Source organism: Rhinichthys klamathensis, unplaced genomic scaffold (genome assembly GCF_029890125.1).
Source record: "Rhinichthys klamathensis goyatoka isolate OS25496 unplaced genomic scaffold, OSU_Roscu_1.1 h1tg000147l_1, whole genome shotgun sequence".
NCBI lineage: Eukaryota > Metazoa > Chordata > Actinopteri > Cypriniformes > Leuciscidae > Rhinichthys > Rhinichthys klamathensis.
Genome location: NW_026606682.1, coordinates 2,457,213 through 2,482,028, shown reverse-complemented (window position 1 = coordinate 2,482,028; position 24,816 = coordinate 2,457,213). Strand labels below are relative to the sequence as shown.

Genomic DNA, 24,816 nt, shown 5'->3' with positions numbered 1-24,816 from the left:
AGGTTTTGATTCATTAACACTTGTGTAGCTTTTTCCCTTCCGTTCATTCATGATAGTAATGCTTCATACACCAAAAACAATCATAATCAGTTTTTAAAATCTCCATTTTAGATTTAAACAGGCTTTTGTTCTACTGTACCTTTTTATAAGTCAATGTGAAATGTGCATGTGATTAAGAACAAGTTGTTGAATATTGGATAGACATGGATATGCCGGTCATATGATAATGTTGTCATGCTTGTGACATCATAGCTGATTTTTATTTTCTTTGCTTTCAGAGAACAATGCTAATAGTTCTGGAAAATTAAAGAAAGGAACGGCCTCACAGTCCAGCGACCGGCATCAGAGAGCGGCATCAAACAGATCTCAGCCTCTCAACCTGAGCCAGGTACATCTGTACAGGTGCACTGCATGCTTATTAAACACCACATGACATCAGAATGGACGTTTCGTGGCTTTTAGTCTATACATGTTAGCTTTGGTTTACTTTATCTACTACCAGTCAAAAGTTTGGGGTCAGTAAGAAATCAGTACTTTTTTTTGTGTACTGATAGAAGTGACAGTAAAAGACATTTTTAATGTTACAAAAGATTGAAATTTTAAATAAACATCCTGGTCATTAAAGAATCCTAAAGAGAATCCTAAAAATGATCTTTAGAATGTAACATGGTTTCCATTAAGCAGCACAACAGTTTTCAATATTGATAATAACTTTGATAATAATAAATGTTTCTTGTGCAGCAAATCATCATATTAGAATGATTTCTGAAGGATCATGTGACACTGAAGACTGGAGTAATGATGCTGAAAAATCGACTTTGCATCTCAGGAATAAATTACAAATTGTAATAGTTATAAACTGTAATATTTCACAATATTACTCTTTTTACTGCATTTCTGAAATGCAGCCTTGAGCAGAAGAGACTTCTTTCAAAAACGTAAAAAATATCGTACTGACCCCAAACTTTTGAATGGTGTTGTAAATGAGAGTATACAGATAAATGCATGTAATATGAAATATATTTGCCCCAACTTCCTGTTTCAATAGGAAACACACAAACAGAAGGCAATTGTGTGCCAACCCAAGGGTGATTGTGTCAAACCAGGGTTTATTTTTAATATCTATCATTAGGTTGTTTTTTCCGACTCAGTCATCAAGTGATTCTTACGTTTTTAATTCATTCAACAGGCGCAGCAATCAATGATGTCATCCCACGATCGTGCAGGGGGCGGATCCCTGAGACGCCAACCCACCTACCCTCCTACAGGCCCCTCCCACTCCTACAGGCTTCATGAAGCGTCACTCTTCGGCTCCGCCTCCAGCCTGTACGCATACCCGGCATCTGCGGCCCTGGCCTCTGTGTCGCAGGCGGTGGACCAGCTGCACAATTCAGCCGGTTCCTCCTGCTCCTCTTCCTCCGGCCGACACACACGCACCGCCGGGCCGTACTCGGCCTCTCTTAGCCTTCTGCAGAAGAACAGTGCCATGGGCGTCATGTGTCAGGCTTCAGCTCCGTACCAGCGGCCTGCAGCGTTTCCCCTCAGCCAGAGGAAACTCCACCAGTACCCGTACCTGTGAGGAGGACCATCTCAACGTGAGCTTTGATATGTGCTGGGGGGAAATGTCAGGATGGTGTCATGGATGTTCAAGTAGAAATACCATTTTAGATTATTTTATTCATTTTAGTGTTTTTCTATACAGCATTTCAAAGGAGCACTTCTTGCATTTCAAAACTATGCCATAAATGGAAAACATTGGTCTTATTTCAGCCGGTTCTTAAAATATAATTTTAAGAACTTTACTTTATGTCTGAAAAATGCAACAAATGCCCTGTTTACACCTGGTATTAAGATGTGTTTTGGTCGATCGTATTACAAGTAGACGAGGGAGACACATTCCCGTTTACACCTGGTGTTTTAATCCGTCTCTTTTGTCAAGTCAAGTCAAGTCAAGTCAAGTCATCTTTATTTATATAGCGCTTTTAACAATGGATTGTTTCAAAGCAGCTTTACAGAGATAAACATATAATTTAAGGTAACAGAGATTGTTTTGGCTTTATAACGGTTCTTGAATAATGTTATTTCCAGCTAAAGTTAATTTTGATTGATTCACCTCCGTCAAAATGATCAGACTTTTAAACGCGAACCTGTGATTAACGCTGATGGCGTTCACATGCACATTCAGAATTGATTCTATAGTTATGTGCTTTTGAAAATATATGTGCGCAGGTTTGTAATTCCATACAACCCATGCCTAAACAAACTACTTGTCTTGCCCATAAATTTTGATACAGAATTTTGAATTTTGTCCACTTTCAACCACTTCTGTCCTGATTTCTTCGAGGGGAGGGTCTATGGGCAGGTAATGTGTGGCTCAGATCATTTGATCTAATGGACAAAATAAACTCAGCAATTTACATATGAACGCGCCTGGAGACGACAGAAAAATATACGGAGAGCATCAACTTTAGTTTCTGCTCTGACAGCTACAAGACCAGCTGAACGCTGTGAGTGAGTGAGTGAGTGAGTGAAATCAGGAATGATGAGGGAACATTATGCTTGTTACGTTTTTCATCTTTAAACCAAACTTGGGTCTTCAGCCGACAAAGTTTAAATCCCGTCGGGCTAGCGCGCTTCCCATAATGTTCACGCATTTGCTCAGTAGGGACAGAGTTGGCATCTTTTGTGGCTGTTCGAACACATGAGCGTTTACACTACGAAAGCAATCCGGTCGAATGTGTTTTTGACTACTGGAAGTGGTCAAAAGTGGACAAGATCAAACCGGTTTAGACCCTTTTTACCTGTATTTAGCGTCATCCACTTGTGAACGGATAGACGAAAACGCTTCTTAATACCAGGCGTAAAAAAACTTTGAAACATGGCTGTGTTTGGAATAACATGCTAGCCTACTACTCATGTGTACAGCAAGGAAATGACCTACTAGATTTTATCCAAAGTGACTTATTTAATTGGACTGGCAAAACAATAAGACATTTTTATACAAAAATTACATTAAAAATGCAAAAAAAAAGTTATTATTCTTAGTGATAAGATTAATATAAGAATTTTATGTTATGAAAATATCACATTTCCCCACCTAATTCTTAATACCATGAAAATTCTGTTTTGCATACTATTTTTTAAAAAGCAGTAGGCGGTATGCAGTAAGCTGTATTCCATATCCATATAAAACTGTCAAGTCTGAAAAATGTTAATGATGTTTAAAAATAGGCAACATTTTTCAAAATAATGGAAATTTAGTTTAAACTGTCATTCAGAGAATTATGTTTCTTAACTGTTTAAGCTGTCTTCGGGGCGTGTGTCAGCAGAAGCGATCTCTCCCAGAAAGATATTTATAAGTATTCATTGACGTCTGCCCAATTATAATGTGTTGAAATGATACATGATAGTGATGTCACTCTGACAATACTAAAGCATTCTGTTGGCAGACCCAAATTTTATATTTGGGATGGTTTCATTTGCAACATATTTTTAAGTTGCAACAAGACACAGGATGTCATCATCACTGCTGTTTATTGGTGACGGGAACCTGAATGTGAACCTGAACTGGCCAAAATACCTGTAGAAAGTGATACACAGAAATTTTATATATCTGATTCTGAAATATATTCCTAGTTGAGTTTATGATTGCCATTAAACCGCTGTAGATCACTCATGTCTTGAAATAACCATAAGAACATGATTTATTTTTTCTGCTTTCATATAATGTTTTTAATAAGTGAGATTTATTGCCATATCAAGTTGGTGACATGACTGCAGAGAGCTTTTAGTTACACACTACATAGTCAAGTTTTCACTTTCAATGTAACTGTTATTGTGCTTAATTTATTTATTCAATATGCGTGGATTATTATTGGAACTTTATAGCCTATCTGTTTATATTTAACCTAATAATGATGCTCTTTCTTTTAAATCCTTGTAATTCTCTTCAACTTTGTATACTATAATGTATAATTTGTTGATTTGAAAGTATCCTCTTATTCTACTAGCACTTATTTGATTTGTATTTTAAGTGTTTTATCCATAACCTAAGACTGAATTTGTCAGTGTGAATTGTGACGACAGTTACTTGTTATTTGTTCTGTAATGTCTAAAAGATGACGTTTGGATGGAGTGTTGTCGTGTGGGAACTTGCCCTTGGTGCACAGTGAAATAAGAGCGAGACCTCTCACAGATAACACTAACTATTGAGATAGCGCTTAGACCGATGGGTAACATGTAAGCTGTTCATCTCAGTTGATCTTAGAGCACTTGATGTGTTGTACTGAGCTCGTCTCGTGAATGTCGCCGGGGTTCTTGGCTTTGGTGCAATGATGGCTGTTTGTACTGTTTAATCACCATGTGAAGTGAACTGCAGAGTAGATGAAATCACAATAAACTTTGATCCAGAAAACAGTGTGGACCTGATGAATCTGAGGTACAGTAGCCAGTGTGTGAGAGTGATGAATGAACCGCTCGAACTGCTTACTACACTCATAGCTGTGGGTTTATTTTTATAATCTCTCTAAGGGGAATTTATTCAGGTGATGATCCATTGTCACTGCCAATTTTAGAGGCAGTTTGGCTTTTTGTCCCTCTGGCACTATAGGAAATTATGCTTTTACAGACAGGTTGGGACTTGGTCTGTCCTGTGTGAATATGCCTAACGGGTGTGTGTGTGTGTGTGTGTGTGTGTGTCTATATACACTCACCTAAAGGATTATTAGGAACACCATACTAATACTATGTTTGACCCCCTTTCGCCTTCAGAACTGCCTTAATTCTACGTGGCATTGATTCAACAAGGTGCTGAAAGCATTCTTTAGAAATGTTGGCCCATATTGATAGGATAGCATCTTGCAGTTGATGGAGATTTGTGGGATGCACATCCAGGGCACGAAGCTCCCGTTCCACCACATCCCAAAGATGCTCTATTGGGTTGAGATCTGGTGACTGTGGGGGCCATTTTAGTACAGTGAACATCATGTTCAAGAAACCAATTTGAAATGATTCGAGCTTTGTGACATGGTGCATTATCCTGCTGGAAGTAGTCATCAGAGGATGGGTACATGGTGGCCATAAAGGGATGGACATGGTCAGAAAAAATGCTCAGGTAGGCCGTGGCATTTAAACAATGCCCAATTGGCACTAAGGGGCCTAAAGTGTGCCAAGAAAACGTCCCCCACACCATTACACCACCACCACCAGCCTGCACAGTGGTAACAAGGCATGATGGATCCATGTTCTCATTCTGTTTACGCCAAATTCTGACTCTACCATCTGAATGTCTCAACAGAAATCGAGACTCATCAGACCAGGCAACATTCTTCCAGTCTTCAACTGTCCAATTTTGGTGAGCTCTTGCAAATTGTAGCCTCTTTTTCCTATTTGTAGTGGAGATGAGTGGTACCCGGTGGGGTCTTCTGCTGTTGTAGCCCATCCGCCTCAAGGTTGTGCGTGTTGTGGCTTCACAAATGCTTTGCTGCATACCTCGGTTGTAACGAGTGGTTATTTCAGTCAAAGTTGCTCTTCTATCAGCTTGAATCAGTCGGCCCATTCTCCACTGACCTATGGCATCAACAAGGCATTTTCGCCCACAGGACTGCCGCATACTGGATGTTTTTCCCTTTTCACACCATTCTTTGTAAACCCTAGAAATGGCTGTGCGTGAAAATCCCAGTAACTGAGCAGATTGTGAAATACTCAGACCGGCCCGCCTGGCACCAACAACATGCCACGCTCAAAATTGCTTAAATCACCTTTCTTTCCCATTCTGACATTCAGTTTGGAGTTCAGGAGATTGTCTTGACCAGGAACACACCCCTAAATGCATTGAAGCAACTGCCATGTGATTGGTTGATTAGATAATTGCATTAATGAGAAATTGAACAGGTGTTCCTAATAATCCTTTAGGTGAGTGTGTGTCAGTATTTGTAGTTATTGGATACATTTTTTAAATCATTCAAATTCCTCGAATTTAGTCTTTTAGACCAATTTGTGAATCAGTTTGACCAATTTATCAACAACCAACTATTTGCTGAATAAAACATTTTAGTTTATTTAAGGCCAATATTTAGCCAAGCATTACTTGAAAAAATAAATATATTTACTGTATGTATTTGCTATATAAACTTCCATAACTTTTCCAGGCCTGTAAAACACCATTTAAAACAAAAACAAAATATTTTCATAGCTGTGGCAGCCCTGTATCTAATAATATTTGTAATAAATATTTCCTACAGTTTATTTATATGAGGCTGCTACTAGTATAATAAAATATACCTTTCCAGTTTGAACTCAAATTAGTAACGCTTTACAAGGTTTCATTTGTTAACACTACATTAGCAAATATGAATTAACAATGAAAAAATTCTAAAGCATTTATTAATCTTAGTTGATGTTAATTTCTGCATTTACTAATACCTACATTATTAAAATCGAAAGTTGTATCTGATAAAATTATTTAATGGACCTCAGCTGACATGACCGAACATCGAACAATTGTATTTTTGTTAACTAACATTAACGAAGATAAAAACTAACAAATGTATTGCTCATTGTTGCTTAATGTTAATTTGTTAAACTAATGTTAAATAATGAGACCTTTTGGAGGCTTGTTTCGCCCACAGAATAAAAAAAACAAAAGGAAATTGCGACTTTTTATCTCAGAATTATGACTATTCTTCTTACAATTATGAGTTTATGTCCAGCAATTCATTTTGTTTTCATAACTGTGAAATGTAAACTCAAAATTGTGAGAAAAAAAAGTCTAATTCTGAGAGGGGAAAAAAGTCAGAATTGCGAGATATAAAGCCACAATTACCTTTTTTTTTCTTAAAATCGAATGCCTTTTTCCTGAATGTAGCTCCTGAATGGTTCCAGGGACCATGTGCATTTCTAAATACTAATTTGTTCTCAAGTAAAGCCAAATATTAAGCAATTTGCTTGCCAAGATCTTTAAATCGTAAATATAAGCATATGGACGGTTGAACACAACGACTGCATATTCTAATCTCACACATCTTTTAAACTCTTTAGACACTGCTGCTGCTGTCTTTGGATGTTTCAGTGGTGTGACATTGTGAGAGGACTCGCAGTGGGTTTCTGGCGTTGACACACATCTGCCAGGTGAACGCATGTGACAGATGCCCTCCCTGAAGCGCTGTGACCTCTGCAAGGGCCGCCCAATGATAGTGGCACCCAGGAGACCTCATGCTTGGAGCCTGGAGTGATAATCTATGAAGCACTAAAGCAAAGATGCATCGGATCAAGGTCAAGACACAGTATGAGATTTGTTTGTTGGCTTCACACGTGTTTTTACCTGAGAGGGTTGAAACTACAAAACAGCTCAATATTGAGCCATGATCCATGAAAATATTCTGTATAATATCATAGAAATTGCACCTGTTGTACAACACTACCAGTGTTTGTTAGGTTAAGTTGGGCAGGTCATTCCACCAGTCAAGGTGAAGGTCCGTGAAAGTGATTTTATGCCTTTTTGGGATGGCACCACAAGGCGCCGTTCACTTGCAGGACCAGGGCGTTCTAGCAATGTGGTCTGTGAAGTTCAATCACAACTCCAAGGTTTCTGGTTTTCCTGGATGGAGTTATGGTTGACCAGATGAAGTGTTGGGTTGGCTGAGACCACAAGTAGTTTTGTCTTTGCAAGGTTGAGTAAAATATGGCGGTCCTTCATCCAGCAAGAAATTTCTGTCAGGCAGGCTGAGATGCGAACAGCTACCGTCGAAACCTCTGGTTGGAATGAGAGGTAGAGTTGTGTTTCATCAGCATAGCAGTGATAGGAAAAAACATGTTTCTGAATGACAGATCCTAGTGATGACATGTAGATGGAGAAGAGAAGTGGTCCAAGTACTGAGCCCTGAGGCACCCCAGTAGCTAGATGTTGCGACTTAGACACCTCACCCTTCCACGGCACTCTGAAGGACCTACCCGAGAGGTAAGACTTCAACCACTGGAGTGCGGATCCTAAGATCCCCTTCGTCATGAGGGTGTCAAAACAGCAGACAGATCCAGCAAGATGAGTACTGAGGATTCGGAAGCTGCTCTTGCCAGTCTCAGAGCTTCAATAACCGAGAGCAGGGCAGTCTCAGTTGAGCGGCCGCTTTTGAAACCAGACTGGTTGTTATCCAGGTGGTTGTTCTGTGTAAGAAAGGAAGACACTTGGTTGAACGCGACTCGTTCAAGTGTCTTAGCAATAAATGGAAGAAGGGATCTGTAGTTTTCTAAAAGTGCTGGATTTAGAGTGGGTTTCTTGAGCAATTGGGTTATCCGAGCCTGCTTAAATGTTGTGGGAAATGTACCAGTGTAAAGAGAGGTGTAGATGATGTGAGTGAGTGCAGGTACGACTGAAGAAGAAATGGGATCAAGCGGACAGGTAGTAGTGGGATTGGAAAGGATCAGCTTGGAGACTTCTGCCTCCGAGAGCGGAGAGGAGGAGGGGGAATGTGTGTGTTAGCTGTTAAGATGTGTGTGTCAGTTTGTGGTGTGGAAAATTGGCCGCTGATGGTTGTTTTATTTATAAAGAAGCGTGTGAGAGTCACAATTTTAAGGTAAAAGGACGGAATATTGAGTTTATATCTTTCAATTCTGATTTTCTTTTTAGAATTGTGAGATATAAACTCAAAATTATCTTTTATATTCCGTGGCTTCCATAGACTGCAACTTCAAAACTGTCATGTTCTGCCACCGGGTAAAACACGTCATGACTGTTTGCAAACACCCAAATGGTAGAAGCCGTCACTTTAGCAAAATTTCGTAGGAAATAAATAGCGTAGCGATGAACAAAGCACAGCTCACTTTCAAACCAAGCAGATTTATGTTGGTCAACGCAACAAATCTGTATGACCAACTTGAACCCGGTGCGAAAACTTCATGGGAAAAGCGTTCACCCTGTGTGGATTTCTATTGAAATGACTGGATTTGAGAAAATTCACAGAACAGTGGTAAATGTGACCACCTTTACACTGAAAAAAACAAAATTCCTTGTTAACGGAAACTTCCGGGTTCAATATGTTTAGTCTAATTGACGCAATGTTATGCATAATGTTGATTTTTGCAGATTTTTGTGGTAATCAACATTATGCAACACATTTAGTCAATTAAACGTAACATATTGCACTCAGAATTTTCCTTCAAAGTTGTGATAATGTTTTCTTCCCTATTGTAATATTGTATATCCGAGTGAAACGGCTTCTCTGAACGTGATTTTGTCCATGGGGAATTGATTGGATGGTTGTGGTTTGCTATTGGTGGAACTCATGTGAGTGACAGGTTGCCCCGCCCTCATTACAGTAAAGATTATGAGGGCACATTCATTTTTAAAAAAAATAATATAATAATCAACATTATGAAACACATTTTGTCAATTGAGCTCCTGGAATTTCTTTTAAGAGGTAAGTTTTGAATTTCTAACCGCTTTATAAAATAAATCATGCAATTATATTCTTTTGAATCCTCCAAAAAATGTCTGCATTTACTTCCATTGTTGTTGTTGTTTGTTTTTAAGAAGTGTTAATTAACATTATGACAAATTCTGTTCGCGCTCAACTCATTGCATTTCGAATACTAAGGCTTATCAAACGTCCTTTCAAATCAAGGTGCATTTAGCAATGTTACTTGTGCGTTATGATAAAAATGATTGTAATTCACTGGTGTTCATATTCAAATGAAAGTTCTGCAAACAAAAGAAGTGGTGTACTGTAGGTGTGTGTGTCTGTAAGAGGAACCCACTTAAACGAACAAAAGCCTTTGTGTGATGATGCATTTCACAAACAACAGATGAATAGTAGTGTTTATTCAAACGAGCACCATTCTGAATAAAACAAATTCATCATGTCCATGTGTCGAGGAGGCATAAAACTCTACCCTCATGCAAAGGTCACTGTAAAATGTACAGGTATCTTTATTGCAGAGAAGATCAAATTCTTTTAAATGTTTACGTCTTTTTAATTCTCTGTATAATCTTATTATGTCTTATTGCACCCTCCCCTTTGATATATTTTAGTATGTAACAATTCGTATCTCGTTTCCCTGGTTATTGTGTCGTGATCGTTTGGTTATGGTTGGCTTTCTTGCTGCGTCAGAAGCATCCGTAAACATCATTTACAATAGGTCCATATGAGTCGCCATATACATCACATGTCGGTGTCACTTCATGTACCATTCTCCCTTAGAAAATCAAAAAGTTTTAAAAACCGCATCGATAAAAAAACAACACCAGCGAGGAAATCGAACTAAAAATGCAATAGTGTGCTAGATCATGAGAGTCTCGCCAATAGAAACTCCAGGAATGAATGGCGCCAATGTCTTACGCATTGTTCGTCGCGCTCCTGTCCGTTTAAAAAGTCCAAGTGAGACGTAATGCAAGGAAAAAAACGGTCTTTTCCAGGAAAAGGCGCTTGGAGCCTGAAACGCGGTGGCATCTTTTTTCCCGACCTCATACGGTCGTGACGCGCATGACCACCTCGCGGTTGGTGGCGGTGCCGAGCCGCGGGTCGCTGGGCCGCAGTTGACTGAGGATGTGGAGGATGGTGTATCCGCAGTGGTGGTTGAGGATAGTCCTTAACCTGCGCACTCGCTGGCCCCCCCTGCTGCCGCTGGCCAGGCCGTGCGTGTTGCTGCGGGAGCCGCGGTTGCCTGCCTTACTGCTGGAGCTCAGCGGGTCTCCCAAGTCCTTCGCCTTCTCATAGTTCAATACTTTCCACTGCTGGTTTACAGCTTGCCATCGCTTGAAGATTCTGTACACGGATGAGCCCTCGTGGATTATAAGGCCTGTTGGGAATTACAGATCAGGGGATGTTACTTATTGATTCTTTACAAAACACTTTACAAAAAGGTTCAATTGTTTAGGCTACATGAGAAAATGCACTAGGTATCATGAACTAACAATGAACAGGATTTCTAACAGCATTTATTCATCTAGGACTAGGTTAATATTATTTTATAATATAAATATGTCACATAAATTAACCTGAGTTCAAAAATTGGGGTCGGGCAACGATTAATCGCGATTAATCGCATCCAAAATAAAAGTTTGTGTTTGCATAATATATGTGTGTGTAGTGTCGTGTGTATAATTATTTTGTATATATAAATACACACACATGCACGTATATATTTAGGAAATATTTGCATGTATATACTTTATATATATTATACATAATTAATATTATATATAAATATAAATATTTGATATTAATAACACATTTTTCTTAAATATATACATGTATGTGTGTGAATTATATATATACAAAATAATTATACACACTACACACACATATATTATGCAAACACAAACTTTTATTTTGGATGCGATTAATCGCGATTAATCGTTGCCCAGCCCTAAAATACTTTTTAAAATTAAAAATATACATATATTATTTTATATGCATTATTTTACATAGTAACGTTATATAACATAAATGATCATACGTGTAACATACGTTACATAAATTATATATATAATAAAACAAAAATTAATTACTTTTTAAAGTATTATTAAAATTATGTTTATATAAATTAAAAATATATCAAAATAATATATAATGTTTATGTAAATGGTCATTTACATTCAATTTTTTTTAAATATTTAATTAAATTATTTTGTATTCATTTGAATATTACTATAAACAACTTAACTGATGTTCATTCACGATATACTCAAACTTATTATTTTGTAATATTAACATATTAAAATATAGCCTATTAGTGTATGTAGAAATTAGCACCAACTCAAGATTAATACATGCTTAAAAAGTATAGTTCATTGTTAGTTCAAGATACCTAATGCTTTACTATATTAAAATTATTACAAATGACATATACATATATAAATGTGCATATAAAATTATATGAACATAATTTTTAATAATATAAAAACTATTTTACATAATATATTGCATAAATTAACATCAGTATCATCAGTTCATGTATTGTTAACGAAAGTATCATGAAAGTTATTAACAATAGTAGATTATATTTATACTATTTATTGTTCACAAAATAAAATATTGTTTCATTGTAATGTTAAAATATATCAACATATGTAGAAATTAACATAACCATCTAAACATGGTAGCCATCTATCATTCATTGTTAGTTCAAGATACCTAAAGAAATGAACTACTGTTAGCAAACCAAATCGTAAAGAGTTCCTATAATTTTCCCATAATTCCCATAAATCAAATTTACATTTACACATATCCAATCATATGCAAATGTGTGTATATTAGTCTATAGTTAGTCTATATATAGGAAGTCAAAAAGAGGTCCTAAACGTTACAAAAACAAACATGTGTTTGCACTGATTTATCCATGTGGTTGTATTCCTCACCTATGCACACGATGTCCATGAAGCCGTACATGCCGTAGCAGATCTGGAAGAGCAGGTCCTGGCGCTGCCACTTGGCGGACGGGCTGAGAGAAGACCACACCAGCCACGAGATACTGGCGATGAGGAAGAGTGAGCCCAGGATAATGGCGGCAATCTGCACCTTCTCGATCACCGTCAGGGAAATCGCCTGCCACTGAAACACACAACATTAAAAAAACACTATAAGATGGCATCTTCTCGCTTTGCTTGCAGAAGCCTATAAATAGAGATGCTAGCCGGTGCTTAGCCCTGACCCAGATACTTCACAAACTGACGCTTTACCTGCAGCGGGTTCTTGGTGCTGATGGCCAGGACTTGGTACTTGAAGTAGCAGAGCTCACAGCTCCAGGATCCTCTCTCACTGATCCAGCGGATGAGGCAGGGCTGGTGTGTGCAGCGCACGGAGCCGTCGCAGCGGCACGGGCTCAACAGCTCCCCCTGCAGGCACGAACACACACAGTCAAAACATGGTACTCTCTACTATTGTAATAAATGTTCCTGGACTTATAGACCTCATGCACCAGAGAAACAAGAGCGCCGCCATTTTTAGATTTTTGTCTTTGAACTTCCGTTTTTGCGGCAGCTCTGTATATTTCTATTGGCATCGCTGTTGAAGAGTGATTCAACAACTGGTTAAAGGTACAATATGTAAGAATTTTTCGCCACAAGAGGGCGCAGTTACCAACCATAACAAAGGCGAAGCTTGGTGACGCTATGAGGGAGAGTTGAACGATGGGAGATGCCGTTTTCACCATCCAGAGATGTTATGGAATTAATGAATCATGATCACGGATGAGGTACTTTATTTGTTTTTGTATTACCTGTACGTCTGATCGCAATATTTTATGTCACCATAATGAATTAATACTGCAAGGAACGCGAAATGTTATGCTATATTATCCTGTTACAGCTATTTGTCAAATGATTTGTTGGGTTAATGCTGCGCAGTTTTACGTGTTTATGGTTAATGCCGTGTTGTTTTACGTGTTCAAACCAATCGTACTCAAAGTAAATTTAAACGAACATTTGCAAGTAATGGCTAAATATTGTTTAACAACACATCCGATTGTATTTAATTGCACTGCCATAATCTCGGTCAAAACACAAGTGATAAAAAGCATTACCAAAGTACAAAGCGCAATATAACTGTGAATTTTCATCAGCATAACGATCACTTGATAGTTTTTGAGGTGAATCAACATATGCATAATGATTGATCTGTCACGTCATATAGGCGTATGTATCTCGCATTGTTTATAAGTGATATTATTGACAGTTGCATGTGTTGCAAGGAAACACAGATACATCCTTTTGTTTTATGTACATTTGCTAACCTGTCTAATAAAGTATATGCAAGAGCAGTGTTGCTCCAAGTTAGTCGCGGACGTGGAGCTCTCGGCATCTCGAAAACGCCACGCTGATATTGATCCTCATTTTAGTTCTCCTTTTTTGTCCCAAAGTCTGCTTGCCATGGTCCATAATGATTGAACGAAACAACAACAGCGTGCAGCTAAACGTTACGCTCTACACAGTTGTCCACGTCTGTCGCCATGGTTACGTCATGGCTATGGCAGTACGAGCGGAAACCGAGGAAAGCGCGGATATTGCGTCATTGACAGGCGACATTTTTTTTCCGGGACGGCCACTTATTTAAAATTGGAATTTCTCTGAAATAAAAAATCTTTGGAGACTTTTGGGATATTATGTAAGTACACAACTCCAGGAAATATATCACACTGTGCAAGTGATTTTTGGATGTTTTATCATTACAAAATTCCTACATATTGTACCTTTAAGTGGATTTACTTATTGTAGAGTTAACTATAGTTATCATGAGCTTTGTAATGTTTGAAGCGGATGTCAGAACAAATGTCAGTAGACCGGGAAGATTTTTAAAACGAGCGGTTCATTCATAAACCCGTAAGATCTTTCCTTCACGCTGTGGAAATACAAACCCGGAAGACCGAACACAACGAGCAGCGCTGAAAAGAGGCGGAGCTACATAAGGTCTATTGTGCCAGGAAAATATGTTTTGTCAATCATAATAGCTTTCTCTGCCTCTCAAATAGCCTATTTTCTGCTGGTGTCACCAAGGCTGTGAGTAGGAAGAAATAAGATTAGCCAAAAATATCATAGCCTAACATTATGATCCAGTCAAATCCCGAGCAACACAATTAAGTCCCAGACCTGCATTATTTCCAGCGGCATATTCAGTTTTACTTGGAAATGTAGACGTGAATTGAAATGGAAATGCTATGGTAACACTTTATTTTGCAGTGTCCTTGTTGCACATGTTACATGTATTTACTGTAGTAATAACTATATATTATGCATAATTACATTGCAACTAACCCTAACCAACCCCTAGGCCTACTCCTAACCTTATTGTAATAATTATTACACAGTACTTACATTTATAATTACACTGTAACACGGACGCCTTTAAATAAAGTGTAACCAATGCTATTATATCTTGTATTTTTCAATAATTAAAAAATTACACTTTAGATTAGGGTCTAATTCTCACTATTAACTAACTATGAATTTTGCCTCAATAAACTCCTAATTTCTGCTTATTAATAGTAAGGTAGTTATTATGTTTAGGTATTGAGTATGATTAAAGTACAACACAGAAGCGCTGCGCTGTTACACTACCTGAACTCACTCTGAGGCCCACAGAGAAGGAAATGAATAGTGGAATAAAGTCGTTATTTTTGTTTGTTTTTTGCGCACAAAAAGTATTCTCGTCGCTTGATAAACTTAAGATTGACCCACTGTAGTCACTCGGACTATATTAACGATGTCTTTAATAACTTTTCTGGGCCGTCAAGTTTCAATCCTATGGAGGAGTGATCCAGCTCTCAGATTTCATAAAAAATATCTTAATTTGTGTTCCGAAGATGAACGAAAGTCTTACGGGGTGAGGGAGAGTAATTACTGACAGGATTTTCATTTTTGGGTGAACTATCCCTTTAAGGCATGTATAATATAATCATGCAGAATAAGGCATTAATATGTGATTTTTAAGTACTAATAAACAGCAAATATCCTAGTTATATGCATTCTAATAAGCCACTAGTTCATAATGAGAATTATACTAAACGAATGTGTTACCAACAAAAAATGTTTACTTTACCAATCAAAAGTTTGGGGTTGGTAAGAATATTTTTTATGTTTTTGAAATGAGTTCTTATGCTCACCTAAGTTGCATTTATTTGATCAAAAATACAGTAAAAATCGTAATATTGTGAAATATTATTACAATGTAAAATATCAGTTTTCTGTATGAATATATATTATAAAACGTCATTTATTCCTGCTATAGCAACGCTGTATTTCCAGCATTATTACTCCCGTCTAGTGTCACATGATCCTTCAGAAATCATTCTAATATGCTGATTTGCTGCTCAAGAAACCTTTCTGATTATTAATTATCAATGTTGAAAACAAGTGAACTGTTCAACTGACCAATCAGAATCAAGTAACCAAGAGATTTGTGTAATAAAACATTACAGGTGAAACTATTTTTCCTGTTTTATATTATGCCTAACATAAACAATCATTCCGATTTCATTTCGTCACTGCTTCCAAACAAAGATGTTGGTTTCCAGAGTCTCAGATAATCACGTGAGCATCCAGTGGGATCACAACACAACACATCTGCCGAAAGCCTCTATGGGTTTTACAGTCCTGACATCTGTTGCCTCCTAAAGCTGCATTACAGCCGCCGCAGAACCAACAATCCTCATGACTGGACTGCCCTCCGGGACAGTGCTGTGGTCCGGTTGATTTACGTAAATGAGATATTACTCATGAACCTGTCCGCCGTAACAAATGATAAATCGATCCCGGACACAGTGTGCATGCGGCTGCTGACGTGAGCTTTGGACTGCAGACTTATGAGCGTGTGGAGGATCTGAAGAGTGTGCAGTTAAAAGACGGGTGAGTTATTCTCTCCTCTACTGATCCAGACACTCAATCAATACACACCTCTGAAAGTCCTGCAGCTCCGGGATTGTCGGGGAAAAGCTTTTGAGAAATTTCATTGGGAAAGCAGCAGCTTTTGCAAACTGTCACTCTGGTGCATTCTGTGGTTGCTATGCGGTTGCTAGGCTGTTGTCAACAAAGGAAAAACTTGAAGCTTTCCCTGCAGTTTTCCGCCCAAATAAAATCTTGATGTTTGAAAATGAATTAAGACTGCTATAAATGTTATTATTATTACTATTGTGTTTTCATTTATATAATAAAATTAATCAAAATAATACATATTACTATTGTAATATTTCACTGTAAAATAAAATGGGGTATTTTAAAAAAAAGTTGAGTATTTAAAGAGATAGTTCACCCCAAAATGAAAATCCTGTCAGTAATTACTCACCCTCACCCCGTAAGACTTTCGTTCATCTTCGGAACACAAATTAAGATATTTTTGATTAAATCTGAGAGCTGGATCACTCCTCCATAGGATTGAAACTTGACGGCCCAGAAAAGTTATTAAAGACATTGTTAAAATAGTCCGAGTGACTACAGTGGCTCAATCTTAAGTTTATCAAGCGACGAGAATACTTTTTGTGCGCAAAAAACAAACAAAAATAACGACTTTATTCAACTATTAATTTCCTTCTCTGTTGGCCTTGAGATTTCACGTAGTGAAACTGCGCAAAGCTTCTAGGTTGTACGTCACACGCATCACACACATGACCAGCGTCGGCCAATAGTGAGCCTACGTGAGACGTACAACAGGTTTGCGCAATATCACTACGTGAAATCTCAGGTTAATCTCAATTTAAGATTGAGCCACTGTAGTCATTTGGACTATTTTAACAATGTCTTTAACTTTTCTGGGCCGGACAGTTTCAATCCCTTAAAGGACAAGTTCGGTATTTTACACTTAAAGCCCTGTTTTAAGATCGTTTCTGATGAAATAGAACGGTTAAGATTAAAATTTTGACACATGCTGCCGGCCCGAGAATTTTCGAATTTTCGGTTTCTGTGGTTGCAGAAACCAACAATGGTTGCATAGGTGCACTGGAACAATCCTTCATAAAACGCATTAAACTTTAGTTTACAAAGACGTGAAACTCACCGAGTGGTCACTGATATGCTCAAAAATATACACAAAAATCGCTGCAAAAGATGCTTTCCAACAGGTTTTTGTCCAAGTCAATGGAGTTGGACAAAAACTCGGGCCAGCAGCATGTGTCCAAATTTTAATCTTAACCATTCTATTTCATCAGAAACGATCTTGAAACAGGGCTTAAAGTGTAAAATACCGAACTTGTCCTTTAAGAAGCCTATGGAGGAGTGATCCAGCTCTCAGATTTAATCAAAAATATCTTAATTTGTGTTCCGAAGATGAACGAAAGTCTTACGGGGTTGGAACAATATGAGGGCGAGTAATTACTGACAGGATTTTCATTTTGGGGTGAACTATCCCTTTAAGAACAAAATAATAATAACTTTTAATAGTATTATATTTTCATATTGATATATAATCACAACGTTTTGGCCAAACAAGCACAGCAAACCTGTAGCTTTTTAATTGGATTTGTAATTTTTTATCAGAAAAACTTTTTTTTTTTTTTCTACCCAGACTTCGCAGCCCTAACTAGCATGTGCAATTTTCTAGAAAAATGATATCTAAGATTAGGGGTTTGTTCAAATCCTCAACCCTAAGTATGAGCAAGAAGAACCACTAATAATACAGCATCCAGACTCTGCCAGGTATGTTTAGCAAAAAGAAACCATGAATCAACTAACATTACAGATGTAAGAGCAGCATTCAGAGAGCCGCCAAGAGAACATTCAATAGATCCAATGTGAATAACAAGTGGAGGATAAAGAACAGGATGTCCAACTGTGGGGCAGAGATAAAGGACAGTAAGAATGATATAATCTTTAGAGAAAGACTGAATGGCTTCTGAAGTACTCAGGTACTGCGGCATAAAAGAAGAAAACGGAGGAAAGCAATCTGTGGTCATTAATTGCATCGATTCTTTAACTGTGGTACCAGCGTGTCTAAATGCGATTTTGAGGTGTGACTAGAATGAGAACCACTTTAAGCTTAATAATCACTATTGATTCTGAGAAGAAACACAGATTTATAATGTGTTCATCTCAATTTGTCTGATAAACACAGAAGCGGGCCAGTAACGAGATCGGGCTTTTACTCGCCACTACTCTGGATCTACTGTGTCTGCAATAAAAATCTGAAAAAATATATACATTTAATTAAAAGTTTATTATTATGAGTCAATAAAAATGTATTAAAATCTATATATTTTTTTAAGTTTCATTAATTACATTTAAACTTAATTTTTTAATAAAATAAATAAATGTAATTAATTTTATTGTGAAAATAAATAAATGTTAAGTTTGAACATTTTAAACTTAATCACATAAAATGAATACGAAATATTTAATTTATGGGCTTTTTTGCTTCCATTAAGGCACAATCATGCTGGAGAAAATGTTTGGATCATATTAACTTGTCGCTGACTATCAAATGGCAATTCATATATTATTTTCTCAACCTTTCACTTATATTCGAATTCAAAATCTCCAGTTTTGCATCTAATTAAAGAATGCAAAAACAGAAGCATTTTCACCTCTGAACCCAACAGTATCTCTCCTGCACATTTCCCGTCAAGTTCTCCAGTACAGTTGACATCACGAGTCTGTCCAGTCTGATCAATGTGAGCGTTACAATAAGTGGACCTAGTTAGATGAGTCATACTGTGCTTTAAAGTACAGCCTGTCCTCCTCTTGTTGGTTCAGTGTATCTAGCTGTTATCAGAGATCCCAGGCCAAAATCAAGCAGAACATCCAGCCTAACGTCTCTACATCCGTAAGCAGCGCTCAAATCATTCTCTCCACATAGTAATCATGAACAAAAAGCTTTGTTTCATGTGTGAAAAGAGACGGCAGCATCATGGCAGATCACGATCAGTGAAATATTATTCAAAATCCCTCTCAGCTTCATCTGATTAGAGCTGGTATCAAGCACAAACACATCAAAACAACTCATTTTACATGTTCCAGAAGCTCTGAGTAATGAGGACTGATATCACACACCCCCCTTTCATGTTTAAAGCAAGGAGGTCTATCATTCCTGGAGCTGTATGTTTGCATTATCATCCATCTATACAGCAGTGTGGCCATTTGAAACGTGACATCACTATGCAGTCGGGTCGTGAGCCAATCACCTGAGCCGCAAATGCTGACTAATCACGAAATAGAGATGTGACGTCAAAGGCAGCAAACAAGGAAAAAATATTATAATCACATTTTTAGATATTGTTAATAAATATATATGAGATCATTTAATAGAATCAGGCACTGGTAAAATATCTACAATAATATAATGAAGCGTTTTAATTTTGTGCTTGCAAAAATAAGAAGAAAACACAGCACTGTAAAATAATATTGAGTATTTAAGAAAAAAATAATTATTTATAACATAATTATTATGATATTGTTGTCATATGGATATATAATCAATTTGTGCAGCCCTACAAACAAACACAGCAAACCGGGGAGCTTTTAATTGCATTTTTAATCACAATTGCAATTTTTATTTGAAAAACTGCAATTACATTTTTCCCCTTAAATCTTACAGCCCGAAATAGCACGGGCAATTTTCTAGAAAATTATCTTGAGCTGTGATGTCAAAGGTAGCAAACAGGGAAAAATATTCTAAAATATTATATCTTAAATATATATATAAAAAAAATTTTTTATAAATTATATAATAGAAAGTCAATGGGGTCCAATGTTGGTTTAGAGTACAATGTTCCTAAAAATAATTACTTTTTTTTCTTTCTTTTTTTTGCAATGAAAGTCAATGGGGTCCAATGTTGGTTTAGAGTACAATGTTCCTAAAAATAATTACTTTTTTTTCTTTCTTTTTTTTGCAATGAAAGTCAATGGGGTCCAATGTTGTTTTAGAGTACAATGGTCCTAAAAATATTTTCTTTCTTTTTTTTTTTCTTTTTTTGCAATGAAAGTCAATGGGGTCCAATGTTGTTTTAGAGTACAATGTTCCTAAAAATATTTTCTTTCTTTTTTTTTTCTTTTTTTTTGCAATGAAAGTCAATGGGGTCCAATGTTGTTTTAGAGTACAATGTTCCTAAAAATATTTTCTTTTCTTTTTTTTTTCTTTTTTTCTTGCACAAAGTCATGTAGATTTGGAATGACTTAAGTGTAAGTAAATGACAGAATTGCCATTTTTGGTTGAACTATCGCTTTAATTCTGCCAAATGGTGCAGTTATGACCATCTAAAGTACAATAACACTGAATGGCATACTCAAACAGACCCTGAAAAATCCTGACAGCGAACTCCTTATGTCTTTATTCTAGTGGCTGTTTTTTTTCTGTCAGTCCGGCACTTTCAACAGCTCACTAAACAATCTACCTGAGAGGCAGGCTTACACTCAAATGCATCTCGCATTGAAAACAGACACCGAGGCTGACATAATCAGATGGACTGCCAGATGGATAGTGTTGGTACATCACCAACATCTCTCCATATTAGCTCATGTCTACGGCTAACTTGCGGCAGACGAGCTTTACAGGCTTCGCACATCTGTTGTTTCGCAGCTTGGCTGCTGACCAAACATCCATCCTGTGTTCCGCCTATACGATCCAAATACAAACGCACGCTGATTTATCCATGAGAATCTGATTACACTCATACAGACGTTCAGCTCATCGGATGACAAATCAAGCAGGTCATCCATCATCAGCTATCAGCGACCAACAGCTATTTTACTCCTGAACATCTTTACAACTAAAAAAAAAAAGAATTCAAGATGTAATTATTATTGTTTTTCCAAACATTTCAGTCTTTCAGACCATGTGAATCCAGCTTATGGGCTGTGTGAACAACTGTCTTTGCATTGCAAATGAATCAGCCTCAGGCTTTAACATCCACACTAGGATCTATACATTTCCACAAAGAGACGTCTATTGCTCATAAAAAAGCAATAGAGAGGTTAATTGTGTGAACCTGTAAATCGACACGCTCCAATGGCATACCTGTATCCCATTAAAAGAGAAATGCATTATTAGGTCATGTGTTGCCGGTGGTCTTTGTTCCGTGAGCTAAACATGTTATCGATACTTCACCAACAATTTCTTGCAACTTTAAGACAATTTACGTGATTTATATTTATTGTAAGCAAGCAATACTACAGAACAATATTAATAAACACAATATCATGCATATACTAAATGCATATTTGCACAAATAGTTGAGCCGTGTTCCAGTTAAAGTTCTCTTGATAAAACTTTTTTTTATTTTTTTTTTTATTTTTTTTTTTCTGTGTATAATCGTTTTTTTAATTAATTATTATTATTATTATTGTAACCAATCATATTAAAGTGTTCGGTTACACTTCATTTTAAGGTGTCTTTGTTAATTATACATCTAACTACATGTACTTAATATAGGGTTAGGATTAGGGTTTGGTTTGGTTTAGGGTTAGTTGCTTGTAATTATGCATAATTTATAGTTATTGTAACTGCATGTAACATGTAACAATGACACTGTAAAATAAAGTGTTACCAAGTGTTCATGTAAGTGTATTTACATCAAAAAAAAATTTTTTTGGACAAGTGCATTATGCAAGGAGATATTTTGGAGTGCATAATTCTATTTTAATTATATGTCAGTGCATTGAGAAAAAATGAGGGTAACACTTAATTTTACAGTGTCCTTGTTACACGTGTTACATGTAGTTACTGTAGTAATATGAATAAATACATGCCACTAACCCTAATCCAAATCCTAATCATTTATCACACAGTAGACTACTTAAATGCATAATTACATGGACACCTTAATGTTACCTGTATTTACTGTAGTAATAACTATAAATCATGTATAATTACATGCAACTAACCGTAAAGAAAATCTCAATCCTAACCCTATAGTAAGTACATGTAGTTACTTATTATCACACAGTATTAAATGCATAATTACACTGTAACAAGGACACCTTAAAATAAAGTGTAACATCAATGAGCAATGCTGATGAACAACATGCACTTTGGATCTGTAGTAATTCATAGTAACAATAACAAGCAGCATGTGCAATATGGTGTAGCAACCACCCACATTTACATTTAAAATAGTAAATATGGCCGTAAAAAAATAAAGCAAATACACACACACAGGCCTTGTTATTGTGGGAATAAAGGTACCTGCTCGGGCCCTTGGAAGCAGATTCGACACTGGGGTGTCCTCATGCCGCTGGCCGTGCTGCTGGTGAGGCTGACCGCGTCCAGGCCCGCCTGCAGTTTCGGGTCTTTCTCCTCAAACGCCAGGCTCCTGGGCCTCGGGTCGCTCCCGTAGTATTCTTCCTCATCATCGCGGCTGGAGCAGTCAACGAAGGGCGGCCATCCGCAGCCGCCCATCCCGAGCCCCCTCATTCTGTCCGAGCGTCTGTTGTTCGGCTCTGCGTCACTGTCGGAGCGTCGAGAAGAACCGGATCGCATGAAAACCAGCACCTTCAGTTCGTTAAAAAACATGCGGATCCGGTTCTTGAACATGTTTGACTACATGTGTGTGTTATATGGCTGAAACGAAATTGTTTAATTGTTAACAGAAAAATATGATTATATAGAATGATTATATTATTGTTGTGTTTGTTATTTTTATATATTGTTATTATGATGCATTATTGTTTTTATTAGTATTGTTGTTGTTATTGATTCGTTTAGGCCTATTATTAATATTTTACTCGGCAGAAATGCAGTTGCTACCCTAAAGCCTCAGAGGAAAGTGTCCAAACCAAAGGTAATTGGTCAGAAAAATCTCTGGGCTTGTTGTTTTCCGTCTGATGGCATGTATGTGCTTGTTAGGGCCGATGTTGTTTCTCTAAATGCTGTTACAATCATCACAGGTCGACAATAATACGTCTATGGTATTGCAATGAATAGCCAGCAATGCATTGTTTCAGCTCTAAAGAGATGTAATTTTCATAAACTCCCAGCCAGCCAAAGCCTGGATGCACGGATGAGAGACGAGGAAGATGCAAAATGGCATTTCAGAGCATCACTGCCACATACAGTCATCGTCGCGGAACTTTCAGCATAACACCATAATCCAAAAGAGCTGGAAGTTGGATTCATGTGCAATCCTATAGTTTTGTTTATTGTTCATCAGAGGCATCATGACGAAGCTTTCACATCATTTCCTTGTGCATCTCCCCATTGACATATTCCAACGCCACCTCCTATCCCAAACACAGAGCTCAGAAGAATCCATTAGGTTGGTGTTTTAAAAAATAACCATCATAATCATGGGAGTTTGGGCTGAGGAGCAGTGGGGAAATGCCAGCATCTCGTCTCCATTTGAAGTTCATCACCATCCCCCTCCCGGCCCGATATGGTTCCTCGCCACGTTCACGTTCAAAGGAAGATGGAGCTTCCAGAAAGGGAAAAATAAAAGGCACCGTGCGCAGATTCGCCTATTTTCCTTCTTCGCAGGGTGTGATAGTCAGTCGGGGCGGCTGATACTGTGGATCGTAATGTGATGGGGATGCTGATGCTGATGCTGCTCCCCTCTGATTCATCCTCGAAATGGACGTTCTGCCGTGCGCATCAACACACGGCCCTTGTTTCCAAGGCGCGCTCTCGCCCAATCAAAATGATTCATTTACAAGCGTCTCGCTGCCGTGCGCGCTCCTGCTCGAGTCTCCCGTGGGAGAATCCAAGTGTGCTGATTTTTGACGGGCGCCGCTGTCCAAGGTGCTGATCTCTAGCCGTGACGTTTCCCCTACGTGTCAAAGAGACGCGGGAAATATAAATTAGCTTAACGGGTCATTCATTCCTGCTATGCAACATAAAGTGGAAGAATTTGTATAAAGATTAAAACATAATTACTCCTATGTGCTCTGATCAAGCTCAGGCAACTTTACTGGAGATAGAAGAAAACTAACAAATATGATTTTTTTTTTTTTTTTTTTTAATATGAAAGGGTCATAAAAAATGCAGGATTGATCCATGACCTAAAGATATGCTTTAGCTGAAGGGTCAGCACTCTAATGCAGTTTATTGATTGAGATTCTTGTCAATTTTTGCCTTACCAGGGCAGCCCTAAAAATTGATCTTTCACACTCAGCCATTACATTTATTGCATACTGTGTTAAGCTAGAAGAATGAAATGGCAATTGTTTCTTTCATTACTGCCTACTTGATGTACTGATACTGATACAGATTTACAACTACTGTGATTCGTAAAGGTACACTTACAAATATCAAAATTAGTCCTCTAACATAAAAGTTTGTTTATATAATACATGTGTTACTGCTGTCGAATCGATTAATCGTGATTAATAACATCTAACATAAGAGTTTGTATTTATATATGTTAGTGCTGTCAAATCAATTAATCGTGATAAATCGCATCTAACATAAATGT

The 24,816-nt window shown here is 37.4% G+C and overlaps 2 protein-coding genes across 6 annotated transcripts in view; one reads left to right on the top strand and one right to left on the bottom strand.

Moving 5' to 3' along the window:
* Positions 1 to 1,703, top strand: part of hipk1a (homeodomain interacting protein kinase 1a) — a 38,125-nt gene extending 36,422 nt beyond the window's left edge. For all 5 annotated transcript variants that reach the window (XM_056258002.1, XM_056258001.1, XM_056258000.1 and 2 more), the window contains 2 exons: positions 279 to 388; positions 1,190 to 1,703. In XM_056258002.1, coding sequence (XP_056113977.1) covers positions 279 to 388; positions 1,190 to 1,579 — 500 coding nt within the window. In that variant the 3' untranslated portion in view covers positions 1,580 to 1,703. The remainder of the gene's footprint in view (positions 1 to 278; positions 389 to 1,189) is intronic.
* An 8,695-nt stretch (positions 1,704 to 10,398) lies between these two features.
* On the bottom strand, positions 10,399 to 23,009 carry marchf9 (membrane-associated ring finger (C3HC4) 9). The gene is made up of 4 exons (XM_056258015.1): positions 22,596 to 23,009; positions 12,674 to 12,829; positions 12,353 to 12,545; positions 10,399 to 10,791 (listed from the first exon to the last, which is right to left on the bottom strand). Exons 1-4 carry the CDS (start codon positions 22,941 to 22,943, stop codon positions 10,457 to 10,459), a joined length of 1,032 nt encoding a protein of 343 aa, XP_056113990.1. The 5' UTR covers positions 22,944 to 23,009; the 3' UTR covers positions 10,399 to 10,456.
* Positions 23,010 to 24,816: the final 1,807 nt, after the last annotated feature.

Bases quoted from the DNA above. Each gene is read 5' to 3' on its own strand.
- marchf9 (XM_056258015.1), bottom strand. From the start codon at position 22,943: ATGTTCAAGAACCGGATCCGCATGTTTTTTAACGAACTGAAGGTGCTG. The intron at 12,830-22,595 runs GTACCTTTATTC...TCGTGCCTGCAG, and splicing joins GCTTCCAAGGGCCCGAGCAG to GGGGAGCTGTTGAGCCCGTG. The intron at 10,792-12,352 runs GTGAGGAATACA...AATTCCCAACAG, and splicing joins CATGGACATCGTGTGCATAG to GCCTTATAATCCACGAGGGC.